At 28.3% G+C, this 15,152-nt stretch overlaps 1 protein-coding gene across 1 annotated transcript; it reads left to right on the top strand.

Annotated features, from left to right (window-relative positions):
• Nucleotides 1–9,477: 9,477 nt before the first annotated feature.
• LOC137824172 (phosphatidylinositol:ceramide inositolphosphotransferase 1) lies at nucleotides 9,478–14,381 on the top strand. The gene is made up of 12 exons (XM_068629654.1): nucleotides 9,478–10,388; nucleotides 10,522–10,611; nucleotides 11,453–11,539; nucleotides 11,627–11,695; nucleotides 11,858–11,938; nucleotides 12,606–12,677; nucleotides 12,802–12,862; nucleotides 12,944–13,046; nucleotides 13,525–13,620; nucleotides 13,705–13,751; nucleotides 13,835–13,968; nucleotides 14,068–14,381. The coding sequence occupies exons 1-12, from the start codon at nucleotides 10,356–10,358 to the stop codon at nucleotides 14,146–14,148; spliced, it is 954 nt and encodes a 317-aa protein (XP_068485755.1). The 5' UTR covers nucleotides 9,478–10,355; the 3' UTR covers nucleotides 14,149–14,381.
• The last annotated feature ends 771 nt before the right edge of the window (nucleotides 14,382–15,152 follow it).

The raw sequence follows: 15,152 nt of genomic DNA, 5'->3' as shown, positions 1-15,152 counted from the left end.
AGAATCCTTAAGTAGGTATTTTACCCTCTTTAAATAGTCACCTAATTAGTTAGCTGTAACATTGAACTTTTCTCACACAAAAAAAAAAAATAATCTTGTAGATAGGAAGAGAGAATTGAAAGAAATGAGCACATTTTTTGAAGCATTGATGGCATAGGGGTTGTGGTATGAAATTGAAAGGATGTGAAGAAGCAATAAAAAACGTGGTTTGTGACACATGCATGCCCCCACACCAAGAATGATTAGGTCAAATTCATAGAATGGAGAAGAATAGTTAATCAGGGTTGGCTTGACCAACGACCCTATGACGCAGTCAATTCCTTCTACCAAGGAGGCTCTGACCAAACACCAATTTTTCTCAATTCTTATTTCTTCTCGTTCTGCGATATTTTCTCTCCAGTTTCACAAAAGAAGACGTGGCGCAAATAAAACATCAAACAAGTGCTTGCCTGCTTTCAAACTTGGATTCCTTAATTAATTATTTTTTTTATATAAAGTTTTTATGTTTTAGAAATTTTAATAATTGATAGTTTTACCTTATTATTTATCTTGTGTTTGTTTTTCTTTATATATGATGATTATGTATTATATACATAGATGATCAAATTTCATGTAGAACGGATAATGTGTTGTTTAATATATATAAATATTAAATTTCCTATATATTATATATTTTAATTAGATATTTATCTCATAGTATTTAAGGGATATAATTAGGGATTTTACACAAATCACACGTACCATCACTCCAACCTTGACATGCAAGAAAAAACAAAAATAAAAAACTTAAGATTTGAAATAAAAGTAAAACTTACTAAAGTCAAAATTTTAATCAGTTATAAACAACTTATATGCAATCATCTCCTAGTTCTTGAAGTTTAAACAATAAAATAAAAAAATTATCTGAATCTTAGAAAAAAAAGTGAAAGAAAATAAATTGTAAACAAAATCATTTATAAGAAGAAAAAAAATTACTGATAAGCTTATAAGCTTAATTCAATTAAAACTTTCATACATATCAACTTTAATATTTTTTTTTCTTTAAAAATAGTTCATTTGACTGAACTGGTTTTACTTAACTATATCCTAAGAAAATAATTTATTCATGTAAAAAAAAAGTAATAATCACCGATAGGCATTGCCAAATCGTTACCTTCATCATCTCTGAGATTCTTTTAACTTTTAGAGATGTCATGAAATATGAATTCTTTAGAAATTTAAATATTTTAAAGTAAATCAAATATATGATTAATATTAATAAAATATTCTTCTATTTATCAAACTATTTTTTCTTAAAAATGTTTTATTTTAAAATTTTCATATTTTCACTGATTTTTTTTTTCTTTACTAGATTTCTTGTACATTAAACTTTTGTAACAGTTGTTTTCAAAATATATTAGAAAAACATAAAGTTTTTGCGTTTCACCCGTATAAGACAACCTGTAGTTGACCCCTCAGTACTGAAGTATATAAGCATGTTCAACACATCAATTATTAAAGTTTATTCTGTACTTTAACAAAAAGCAACAAATGAAAATATTGCATCTAGGAAAAACATGAACAGATATTAGTGTGATTCTTATACCAAATTTGACGGTGGAGCTGGAAAAATAGATATGAATGTAGTATTAGAAGTTTAAGAAAAGTTTGGCATGGGATGAAAATGAAAAAAAAAATTATAAAAAATAAAGGAAACCAACTTTTTTTTTTTAATTTTGACTTAGAGCTAATATTTGATGTGTCATATAAATATTTTAAATTGAATGATTTATTAAGAAGTGGATTTTAAGTTTAACTCAATTAACAAAATCGATTAATAAAGTGATATTTATGTGAGACTATATAAATCAAATAAATTTTCGTTATGATAGATTATAAATGACTTTTATATCATAATTTAATCTTATAAAATTGACTAATAAAATAAGATTTACACCTATTTATCATTATATCTAATTAGTATGATCTCTAATCTTCATGCAGAATATACCAAGAAAATCAAGTTATATAAATAAATACAATTTTTTTTAAAGTTAATTTTATGAAAATGACTTAATTTAAAATTTATTTTCTATTATCAGTCTCGTTTGTGAAAAAAAAAAAAACTACTAAAGATCTTCTTCTTTTGTCCTTGCAAAGGAGAATATATAGAAGAAAACCAATTAGCATCCAATTTGATGTCCTTACATCCATTATCCATTGATGAAGAAATAAATATTGGTGATTAGGTTTATAGTTTTCTGGCTGATAGAGTAGTTTTGAATGAAGATTTTTCCAATTATAGTTTTTTGATGGAGGAATAAAGTATTGAAATTGTGATGCTTATACCTTTCACATTAATATAAAGATTTGAAATTTGATTTGGATTGGGTGGAGTGGTAGATTCCGAATGTATGGTATTAGCTGGCAAAACGACGTGCGTAAAGGGACAGGCAGCGCAACTGCAAGCAAATACGTTATTCACATGGCCTCCCTGTATTTTTCATTCACTAACCCCCACTTTATATTTTTAAAAATAGAAAAAAAAAACATAACCTTGAAAAAATATATTAAATTATAACAGTATACTATTTATCAAATATTTTATTATTCTTAAAATTCATAATTAGATTCAAACTTTATTTCACATAATATTATATTATTTTTAAACTGTTTAATATTTTTTTATTAATTAAAATTGAAATAATATATTGGAGATTTGTTGCAAAAACTGTTAAAATTGGAAATTATAGATGCGTATGAAAGAAGGCGTCGGATGTGTTTATTTAAAAAAATATCTATGATTTATTTTATGAAACTATATAGAACTAAAATCGAAAGCTTATATGTAAATTGAAAATAATAAATAATTTTGTTATTTATCATACATATAGTTAATTTTAGTGAAATAAAATAAAGCATAAACGAGAGAGATACATTAACCTTAAATTCTAACTTAATCTTATAAAATCGACTTAAAAGATAAATTTTAGTTTTACATATATAATTAAAATTATATATTATGATAGTTCGGTAGCGATATGATCGGAGCAACCTCATAAGTCTAATCAATTATGGCTAACATAGATTCTAAATTATTCTGATATCATACCAAGAAATAACATTTATGTCTATCTTAAACTTATACAACCGGTTTATAAGATCAAATTATTTACACTCACTTATCTATTATAAGATGTTTTTATATCTAGTGTCCAACCCAATTCATTACCGAAGTTGAAGTTATAAATAAAGTTTTTCAAAGTATTACCATACTCAATAAAAAATATAACAAATAAAAAATAAGATATGAATTAAAAATAAAAAATAATACAAATAACAGAGTACTAGAGAAATTTAAAATTAGAGAAGGACTTAGGAAGGTGAAGTGATTGTCACAGTTATGGGCAAGGCACAACACAACAGAGTGAAAGTACAATTGAGAGAAGGAGATGGGTGAGAGGGGGAGAAAATAATTGAGAAAGAATATGTGTGACGTGAGAGACGCAAAAATAAATTCACTCTAAAAAAAAAAACACATGCAACATTGATTATATGTACAATCCATATAACATCAATTATATATGCAACTACGTTATAAAGGATATTTTTAAACTAGTAATTCAAAGATTTTTTATTTCTAAAATTTGGAAGATATGAATAAAATTAGATGTAATTATAAATATTAATAAATAATTCATGCCTTTTTCTTTTTAATTTTTGTATCAATTTGAAATTGTACGAGAACTTACTACCAAGAACTCCTTATATTGGTGTATTTGATTATAAAAAATTAGTTTGACGAACAAAGAACCTTTGGTAAGTACATAAAATTTACGAGTTTTTAACTTGTAAATTTATAAGCTACTTCAACTAGATTTTACTTTATAAGTGATGTCTTATTTAATTTTCTTTCATTATTATCCTTTATGTTTTAATGCATTTTTAGATTATCCTTGATTTCTTTTCATATTATTATCTATTTTAATTATATGAAAACAATTCATTATTATATTATTTTTACTATTTATTAACTTATTTTTTAATTTTTATATAGTTCAAGTTAAAAAAAATAATTTAACATTACAAATTGAATAACTTATATACAATAAAATTTGTAAAAAAAAAATTAATTTCACAATATTTTAGATTGAGAAATAAAAATATTTTAAATTTTTAACAAATAAATAAAACTAAATATATTTTTCCTTGATCATACAAAAATTACACTATACATAAACATGTAATTCACATTCACATCACCTATATATATATAGATTACAATTCAATTTAAATAAAACAATAAATCATTCAAGTGTATAATTCAATCATTTCTGCATATAAACATACATATACATAATCTTAATATCTAGAAAAATTAGGAAAAGTCACTTAAATAAAGACGTTAGACGATTTCACCGCTTGAGAGAAGATAATTCCCTTAAGTGAGAACATAAAATAAAACACTCATTAGAGTGATTCAGACGATACTTAGACTTAAGCACTTCAAAATTTGTTGAGCGGAAGTATTTGAAGAAAAACTCATTAGAATGACTCAGACAATACCTCCTCTTGAGAGCTTTAAAATTCATTGAGCAAGGTTATTAAACAAAACACTCATTGGAGTGATTTAGATGATACATTCACTTGAACACTTCATAATTCAACAACTCTAACAAAACTAAATCCCTTGAACTCTAAAATACATTCTCATCATAGTCCATAAATTTATTCTTTTATAAGGTACAATAATGAACTTATTTTACTTTAGTCTAACGTTCAAAGCAATGACTCAAACTCAACATTCATCTTCAGAATATCAAACTTATATGCAACCAACAAACTTCAAACTCAATGTATAAATGATAAATATTAAACTCACATACAATTAAAAGCTTAAATGCACGTGCAACAAAACTTTTTAAGATTCTACATACGACTGAAAAACATTAGAACACACATGTAATATAAGTTATTATGGACTCAATTGAAGAGTTGAAGATCTTTAAATTTACATTCAAACAAATGACTCAACATGCAACACAAAGTTTCCCTAATAGAATCTCCATGAAAAAAAAAATCCAGTTAAAAATCATCCACTATAATCATTTAAGATAATTTCCTTATTTGAAAAGATCTACTCTCGATAAGCTCTTAGTTTAAGTAGGAAATACTTGTTTATGGTTTTAAATTTTAAATTCAAATATTTGTTTCTCAAATATTAATCCAACCATAAAATAAATGGTTATCCACATTATCTAACAAATTCTCCATAATTACTATCTCATTAACCATATTATAGAAATAATCAAACTTAACTCAAACAATCTATACAAAACTGAATTTTACATTTGTAAGGGATGAATCTTGACACCTTAATTTAGAATAAGAAAAACAATTGTAATAGGTGTGTTATTATTAGTATCTTCGAATTCAGATTCGAATTAAATATCACTTTTATTAATCTGATTGAATATATGCATATAATAAAATCGTTTCGTACATTTGCTAATTGCAGCTCAAATATTGGTTTGCATTTAACACGTTGTGTACGTATATGATAGAAGCGTTGTACTTGGGTTAGCCAACTACTATATTAATATTAAAAGAAATTATTCAGCAATTTTTTTTAATGAATTTTTCTAGTACTTAATTAAACCTTCATTTTCAACTAGTTCAACCTAACTTATCATTTTAGCTACTTTTCTAAATTTTATTTTTTAAAACACTTACGGAGTTGCAAGTTCTGAACTTGTTTATACTTGAATCCATCTTCATTCATGTTTTTCCATTTAATTTCATAATTAAGGAATGCTAGCAATGAGTTTTTTTTTTTTTTTTACATTCATTCTCATTACATAAACTATATGATCAAATTATTTAATATATTTATTCTATGATATATTATTAATATTTATTTATTTATTTTTCAAAATATATGTTGTTCATCTTAAAAGAAAATACAAATCTTTATTATAACGTAATTGATCTGATCGAACTCGACTAAGTGATGATTTTCGTACTATATTTTGAATATTTCATTGTAAGGGAACAACCAACAATTTTTTAATACCATTCAATTATTTATCAATACAAAATATTTGATAGGGGTAAAAGAAGTTTTTCATAACATTGAAAGGATCTCCATAATCTATACCAATGGTCATATATAAAATATATAAAGATATTTTATCTTTCACAACTTTATTTACACTTTCTAAACTAATTACATTCTTCAATATTTATTAGCTATTTACTATTTAATTATTATTATTAATTTTTTTTTATTCTAAAAAATATAAAATTACGAAATGTCTCTTTTTAATTAGTTACATATAAAATCTAATTTCAAAATTATTATCTCATTTCCCATTTAACCTTCTCAAAAACACAAGATTATTTAAAAATGTTAACTAGCTTCAATTTCTAATAATATTTTTAAAAAATATATTATTTACAGGTTAATTTTAATTATATATAAAACTTAGGATAACAGTTCAGATTTACATTGCCCTACTAAAATATTTGTACTCCAAAATTTAAAATCTTTTGTTTTGTTCTTATAAGATTGGTTTACACCAAATCCATTGCTATAAAAATTATATTAGTTTTATTTAGGGACTGTAATTGTATTTACTCGTGCACTAAAAAAAAAACCATAAATAAAAATAATTTTAGAGACAAAATATAGTTAGTTACTATAAAATTAAAAAAATTATTAGTTTATAAATTAGTTTTTATTATTGATAAATAATTTTCTAAATTGATATCTAATTAGTTATCAAAGTTTTTCTACCAAATTTAGAATCTAAATAATTGGTAGTTAAAATTTTGGTTGCTAATTAGATACCAACTTATAAACTATTTATCAATAATAGAAACTAATTTAGGAATCAATAATTTCTTTGGTTTCTAACATAATATCTAATTTAGTCAATATAACAATTAATTATTTTTAGTATCTAAAATTGATTTCTTCCTAATTTTGTAGTAATGAAGGATATACTTATATAATTTTTTTTTATCATATATTTGTGTGTAAGTGTACTGAGAGGAATGTAGGAGATAGGTCAATACAAAATTATATGAAAAGCTTATGAAAATAAAACACATATATATATATTACAATTTTTTGAAACACCTTATTTTGTGATTAATAAGATAAAAATTACAAGATAAAAAACTGAAATAATCAAATTAAAAAGAAGAAAAGGACATAAAAAACATACAAAGAAATCAAGAAGATATTAAAATATGTAATCAAGTAAAAATAATATAAATATAAAAAATGTAGAGGGACAAATGATGATATATATTAATGTTTTCAATTACTACTATTGCTCAAAATTCTACCATAAAAATATGAGTTGTAAATAATTTTATTTTGAGTCACGATTAATAAAAAAAATTGTGAAAATTTGTATAATTTAATTAAAAATAATAAATTTAAAAGAATAGTTAAACAACATATTTATAAAGATCGAATTATTTTTGTTATTATAAATTATTTTTAACTAAATATTAAATTATAATTATAAATTTATTCTTATTATTATTTATTATTGTACCGGTCGGCACCGGACGACCGCAGTATACTCATGGTAAAATCATCACAAAACCCTGCGTCTTATACGACTCTTCGTCCTTCCATGACCTCTAGCCGGACGACCGAATGGTTTATGTCGATTAAATCTAATTTAATCCAGAACGTGGTTACACGTGTAGAAAAGAGCAGTTATGACAACCATTGACGAAGTAAAAACACGTTCTCTAGACCACTCCCCTGGTTTTCAGGAAACCACCAGGCACGACCCAAAGACCACTAAGCATGTCTCTAACCATCAACTGATTGGCCCACATGGCCAAGGCCCAGGTCAACCTACTAAAGGGACTTCTGAAAAGGGGGAAAAGGTACGTTTTCCATACTATCAGAGAATTCACACTTGAGCACCATCGCTGACTTGAGCGTCGGAGTGCAATCGCAGGTACCCCCGCCGGCCGACCGAAGCACACGAAGAGAAAGAAGACTTGAAGAATAGGACAACCAAGAGTGAAGAAGACACCTTGTATCGACGTGGATCAACATTACTCAGTCCCCAATATCCATACAGGTACAATTATATTTTATTTAGTATTTAGTATTTTTATTTAATATTATTTTATTATATACGATAGAATACGTTTATGTATATAATATAAAGTTAATTGATTATATTATATTATATAAAATAATTGATAATGTTATATAATATAATTAATTATAGTTCTATTTTATCATATTATGGTTTTGTTATATTACTAAATAATTGATCACGTTCATTATGTTATATATAATGTAATTGATTATTTTGTTATTGTAGTTTATTATAGCCTTAAATAATAAAGAGATTCTACTGATATTTTAAGTTATATAATCATTAACATAATACATTTTGATTATGTTTAGATTAAGGAAGAAGATTTATACAAGAAGATTAGTTTGGAAAAAATAAGAGTAAATATGTAAAATACAATATTTAGTCTAACATTTCCTTTTTATGAAAGCTTTACTCATTGTTAATTGTATCAATTATTTCTTAATATGATATCCTGAATTATTGTAGCCTGTAAATAATAAACACATGAGTTGTCTATTATCAAGACATTCAATTTTTAAAAGTAATTTACAAAATATTATAATTACAAATGTAAAGGTATTGATTAAATTAGCCAACTTTTTAAATATGTATTGGATTATTTACAAGTCTTATATTTAGAGATAGAAGGAATGTATGTATTGACAATTAATCATCAAACAGATATATTCTTATTTAACTTAAATTAGATTATCCTATAAAAACTTAAATAGGGTAAATACGGTTATATAATTAACAAAATTATATAAAGATAAATTTATCATAGTTTTTAATTAATCAATAATAATATTATTTTTCCTACTACCAGTAATTTTAAACTCATTTGAAATTTTAAGGAAGCCTATTTTTGAAATATTACTGCTCAATTTAAAAAAAGATGTCTGCACAAGGAACATGAATTTTGCAGGCCGAAGCCTGAGGATCAGAGAGAATGCACATCCACCATTTCTTTTTGTCCTCTAAATCTTTCTTCCTAGTAGCCACGACCAACCTAATCATTCTCCTATTTTTCAAACAAACAAAACAACAATAATAACAAAACCTAAATCAAATCTCATCTTTCAAAACTCACTTTCCTCCTTGGGTTTGTCATCTTTTCCCCCTTAATTTTTCAAATTGTCTACTTTTAAGTCTAACTAAAATTTGTATCTATACTAGTATTTTAAACTGATTTTTATGACTTTTATTCTTATTCTCACATTTTAATAATTTTTAATTACTTACCAATCAATTGAATGTTATCAGCATGTTTATACATTAATGAGAAAATTTAAAGAAGAAAATAAAATAAAAATATAAAGAGTAAAGCATATTAATTATTTTTGATTGTTGGTACAAAAGATTGAGGTAGAGGAAATTTCCAAGGTGGAAGATTCTACCAAGGTTTTATTTGTCTGTCTCTCTTTCCTAGTAACAGTAGGAAACAGGAGAGAGAAACATGTGTTGGTGGCGTCAAACCATGTATCCAATCTATCCATTCCAACATCGTCTATCTGTCTGTCTATTTCTCACTCCTCATCATCTTCCCTTCTTTTTCGTTTATTTTTTCTATTCAAAATCAAAATTCTAATAGAAAAATCAACCCCTTTTTAAAATAGCTAAAAATTTTCAAAAAAATGTGAATATAGAAAGAAGCAACTTGCTTTATTTATATATAAATATTGGTTATTCTCCCTCTCTTCTCAACCGTCTCCTCCGCGTTCAACTCGCGTGCATTGCAGTCAGACCAAGCGAGAAAGGGAAGAGAATCGGAGAGAGAAAGTTGAGAGAGAGAGAGTCTAGAGAGAGAAAGCGAAGCCCAAATACCCCTTTTCGCCATTGTAATTCCCGTTCCCTTTCAGAGAACCCATTTGATTTTTTTGAATTTTCTGGGAACTGGGCGTTTTGTGATCATCATCTGGGTTCTCTCGATCTCCATCTATTTCCGGGTTTCGGCCTTTTCTCTTCAGATCCTCTCCTTGTTTTTGTTTTCTCCTTTCTTGAATCGAATTTTTAAAGACCCGTTGTGTTTGTCTTGCAATTCTGCCAAGTGGGTGTGTTTTTCCAAAGGAAGTTTCAGTTTTTCATAGTGAGAGAGTGGGAAAAGAATTGATTCCTATCTGGGTTTTGATGCGATTGTTGGTTCATTTTTTGAGGCAATGATGTTGACCTTAAATGTGTCGTTATGAAGTAATATGGAAGTGGTCGCTATACGGATACAACACCATAAACAACAACAGCAACAAAAACTAGAGCAAGAACATGTCGTTTTACATTGGTCGCGAGGCTTCAAAGGTTGGTAATTTGGTTTTGGTGCCCTGTTTTGTATTTAAGTACGACCTTTCTTGTTCATTCGCGTATGGTTCCTTTTATTATCTTCTCTCTTTATTGTTGATTTTAATTTATGTTTAAATGTTTCAATGTGCAGCTATGGAAGAGAATTTGCGCGGAGGCAACCACCGAGATCAACCTCCTTGCGGAGAATTGGAAGTACCTTCTCGCGGGTATTGTTTTTCAGGTTAGTTTCCCCATATTCTGATCATATTATGGATGGTTTAACTGTAGGTTGTTTTTTTTACCCTTTGTGGAAGGAATGCAATTGTGCTTCTATCTTTATTTTTGTGGATTGGAGATTCAAATATTTTTCACATGGGGTTGTGGTGGGAACTTTACTTGAACGCTACTAAAAGTTCTCCTTCATGTTGGTGTGGTTTGGTTACTTCTGGGGATTGCTTGTTTTATGTGTTAGGAACCTGGTTTATTGAACTATTCTTTGGCCGTTTAACCATTAAACGTTATTCTATCAATGATTATCCTCTAGTGTCAAGAGGGATTGATATTTCAATGAGGAAAATCTCAAGGAACTGGTAACTCTGCAGCATTGTCTGTCATATTCTGCAACTTTGAGGATTTGGCATTCAATGCCTGCACAAAATTGGATGAATTATTGCTTCTGAAATAAAATGCTGATTGCTGATATAAGTAATGGGCTCTACTTATTTATTACATTTTAATTGCAAATTTACTCAAGATTATTTGGAGCTCTGTTTCCTAGAGGGTCTAATGTTTCATTTCTCTCATTGAAAGAAAACCTTTAATAGCTTGCATGCACTCGTTGAAGGCAAATGTGTAGTAGAAATGCTCTATATCAAGCATTATCTTTTTCTCTTTTTAGTTTGAGAAAAGGGAAAAGAAACGAATGACAAACTTTTGTGCTTATGTTTAGCGTTATACATGAGATATTTTGTTTGTAAATTAGATTACTACATTTAATATTTTGCTATGTAATGTGATATACTTTAATTTACTTATTTATGATTGTTTCATATTAAAATTAAAAGTAAACTGTTTCCCTACAGTACATTCACGGTTTGGCTGCACGAGGAGTTCATTATTTACATAGGCCTGGCCCTACTCTACAGGATCTTGGATTCATCCTTCTTCCGGTTTGTAATACTCATTCCCTTTTGTGTCTCAAAAAATCTGTCTAACCTAGGACTGCTTCTTAACTTTTAATCTTGGTGCTGTTGCAGGAGCTTGGGCAAGAAAAAGCTTACATTAGTGAAACACTGTTTACCTTTATTTTTTTATCCTTTGTCCTTGTAAGAATTCTCCTCCCCTCGTCAATTTATCTTTCTCCTTTATCTACTTTCCTTCAATTGCCAGTATGATTTTATTCTTCCCCAATGTTCTAGTCTGCAATAAGTGTCATAGTTTTATGAAGTTTTAATCATTGATATGCCTCACAACATGTGCTTTTGCAGTGGACATTTCATCCTTTTATATTCAAGAGCAAAAAGATCTACACGGTTCTAATATGGTGCAGGGTTCTATGCTTCTTAGTTGTAAGTGTTTATCATGTGTTTAGTATTGTCTAATAATTTATAACTGTTTAAACATTTTACGTGAGTGCTTTGGGTTAGAAAATTAATTAGCATGTTGCCAACACAAAATTCAATCCTTGCTGTCAACAAAGATAATACCGTTCATTAAAGTAATTGCATGATTTGGCAGCCTTATGTTTGGTTATGCTTCCATGCGTATTAATGCAAAAGTGAGCATCATTACTGTTTTGACTCTGGTTTCTTCTCTATATTTTTATAGTTTTTGACTTGCTGTAGATCTTATCTTTTTAGTCTTTGTATTCCAAACAATAGAAAAGCAGAAGACTTCTGTGCTTTTGCATATTATTTTTTTAACCTTTTAACTGGTTAGGAAACTTACTGATGGATATTTTCCATTATTATGGAAGTAAATTAAGTTTAATGCTTAAGAATTTGAGCATTTTAAGGCATGAAAAAGTTCATAAAAAATTGTAAATGATTTGTGAATGTTCATTGCGATGATTAAAGATCCGTTGTTAACCTTACACACTTCACCCTTTATATTCTCTAGCCAGCATAGTCAATTCATTGGCCTTATGATGTTTTAAGTTGACTAAATAACCTATAGCATAAGGATGCTATATAACGGTTTTTTATAAGCGTGGCTTCTTTGCATTTGTAACTGCAGGCTTCCCAAGCTCTTCGCATAGTGACATTTTATGCTACTCAGCTTCCTGGTCCAAACTACCACTGTCGGGAGGTATACTCATTTGAGAATGAGTACTTGTTAAGCAAACAATATATCATTAGTTTCTCTTTTATTTCTATGTGACTCTTTCCTTTTTTTAAAAAAATCTTTTAACTTAATTCCGTGTATTTTGCAGGGGTCTAAACTTGCTACCCTGCCTCGCCCAGATAGTGTCTTTGAAGTCCTCTTGATTAATTGTTAGTATACTATTGTACTGGAGTTATTTAGCTTTGATTCCTTTTGGTTGTTTTGGTGCTCATTTGGTTTTCATTGTGCAGTTCCACGTGGCGTGATATATGGATGTGGTGATTTGATATTTTCATCACACATGATCTTTACTCTTGTCTTTGTTCTTACATATCAAAGATATGGCACACGAAGGTAAATTGACTCATGTTTCTTTTATATGGTTTTGACTCATTTTCGTCAAGATTTAAGTTTTCCATTTCACTGCAGTAATGTTTGTGTTGGTTGCTTCATTGTTTATTGGGATAATTAACCTCCCTTGAGGTTTGTGCTAATCCCACCTACACCCTTTCTTGGAGAAAAATTACACCAAGTTCCCTTACTATTTGTATGATTGTTACACACTTACACTTGTTATTTTTTGAAAAATAATAAATCCCCCATATTTTTTTATGTCAAACTATATAGACATTGCTCTAAAAAATAGCATAGCTCGGGAGGCAAGCGAAAATTTTCAATCAAGAAGGGTGAATGTGTAGTTATACTTAACCTCAAGGAAGTCCGTGTAATTATCATTATGTATTTTAGAACTTGCCATAACTTATTACTGTCATATTGTACTACAAGTTATTTTCAGTTATAATTTATTATGCTTGTTCATGAACAACTACAGATGTATAAAACAGCTAGGGTGGACTCTTTCTGTGTGTCAGTCTCTTTTGATAATAGCATCACGCAAACATTACACGGTTGATGTAGTTGTTGCCTGGTGAGGAGCATTTTCTGAATTGCAATGTTCAAATTTTGTTGTCCATGTCCATTTTGGTTTAGTGTTTGTTTTGATCCTTGGCAGGTATACTGTTAATTTAGTGGTATTTTTTGTCGACAAAAAATTACCAGGTTTGTGCATTTGGACATAATTACATTTGCTATAGTGAATTCAACTGCTCTTTGCTTGTTATGCTAACTTGGTCATTCCACAGAATTACCAGACCGGACAAATGCTGCAGCAACCTTGCTGCTACCATTAAGCACCAAGGACAACAAAGATGGCAGGACCAAAGAAGAGAACCACAAGTTGTTGAATGGGAATTCTGTTGTTGACCCTGCAGATTGGGTGTGTTGAATGTCTTCTAGTTGTCCTTTTTTAATCTCTTTTTATGTAATGTCGTTGTCTCTGATCTGGACATAACATGGTTTTTGTGACTTTACTCAGAGGCAGAGAACTCAAGCAAATGGTAAGATTCTGGAAGATGGCCATACAAACCATGCTGACACTGCAATGAATGGTGCATAGATATATGAGCGAGCTTATGCTGCACAAAGTTGGGATCTGCTGCAAAACATGGCCTTTAGAAAGTTACAACCTACACAACTAGATTTGTTTCGTGGAAATATTGTTAGCCTAATTTATGTTACTGTAACTGGGTTGTGTGCTTTTTTAACACATTGCAGCCCTGATCCTTTGTCATTGTAAAATGATCTAGCATCAGCAGTGCTATAGAAAATTTTCCAATTCTCATTGCCTCATTTCTTAGTACCATGTGCATAGTCCTTACAGTATTTTTTTTGGGGCACCAGAGCCATGCATGTTCTTTGCATGGTGAGGAAAAATCAGTAAAATGTAACAAGTTTCTAAATTTCTAAATGTAAAAGAGATTTAGTTCGAATTACTGGACCAATAGATGCAGTAAAACCCGACATTTGTACATTTTGTCGCTGGCTGACAAAAGGGTTGGTGGAGGAAATCTTGTGTCATCATGGTACAATGTCACTCCACTGAAAATGCAAAACATGGCACATGGCGTGCATTCATTATTGAATCTAGAAAATGTCAAATTTAAATTAAATTCGTGCTGTTGAAGCAATTATTACTCTTACCTAAATATGAGGATGATGGATAGAAGTTGTACTTTTGTTTCTATTTTTGTCGCTCCAATTAAAATGGGATATCGTTTTTTTTTTTCATCTAAGTAACATTTTTTCTTCTGTCGGATATGGTAAGTTTTTAGCTGAAGGGCATGAAAGACATGGTCAGTTTTTGTTTGATGGTCGTGTCTGAATCAGGGTATAGTTATTAATTTTATACATTTTTTTATGAATACAGTATGTGGTAAACTATCATGAGAAAGTATAGTAAGTTTATAATTACTCTAAAAATAATTTTACCAATAAATTTGTTTTTAAATTGAACTTTAAAAAAAAACATTTTTCTAAATAAAATTGAAAAAAATGCTGTAGTGATTTGGTAGCATAAAGCAGAAACTTTTTAAGACAGCTTAATAAAAAGAACTATTTTTC

The sequence above is a fragment of the Phaseolus vulgaris genome, chromosome 8 (genome assembly GCF_000499845.2).
Source record: "Phaseolus vulgaris cultivar G19833 chromosome 8, P. vulgaris v2.0, whole genome shotgun sequence".
NCBI lineage: Eukaryota > Viridiplantae > Streptophyta > Magnoliopsida > Fabales > Fabaceae > Phaseolus > Phaseolus vulgaris.
Note: the sequence above shows the minus strand (reverse complement) of the source record. Positions and strands in the feature narration are given on the sequence as shown.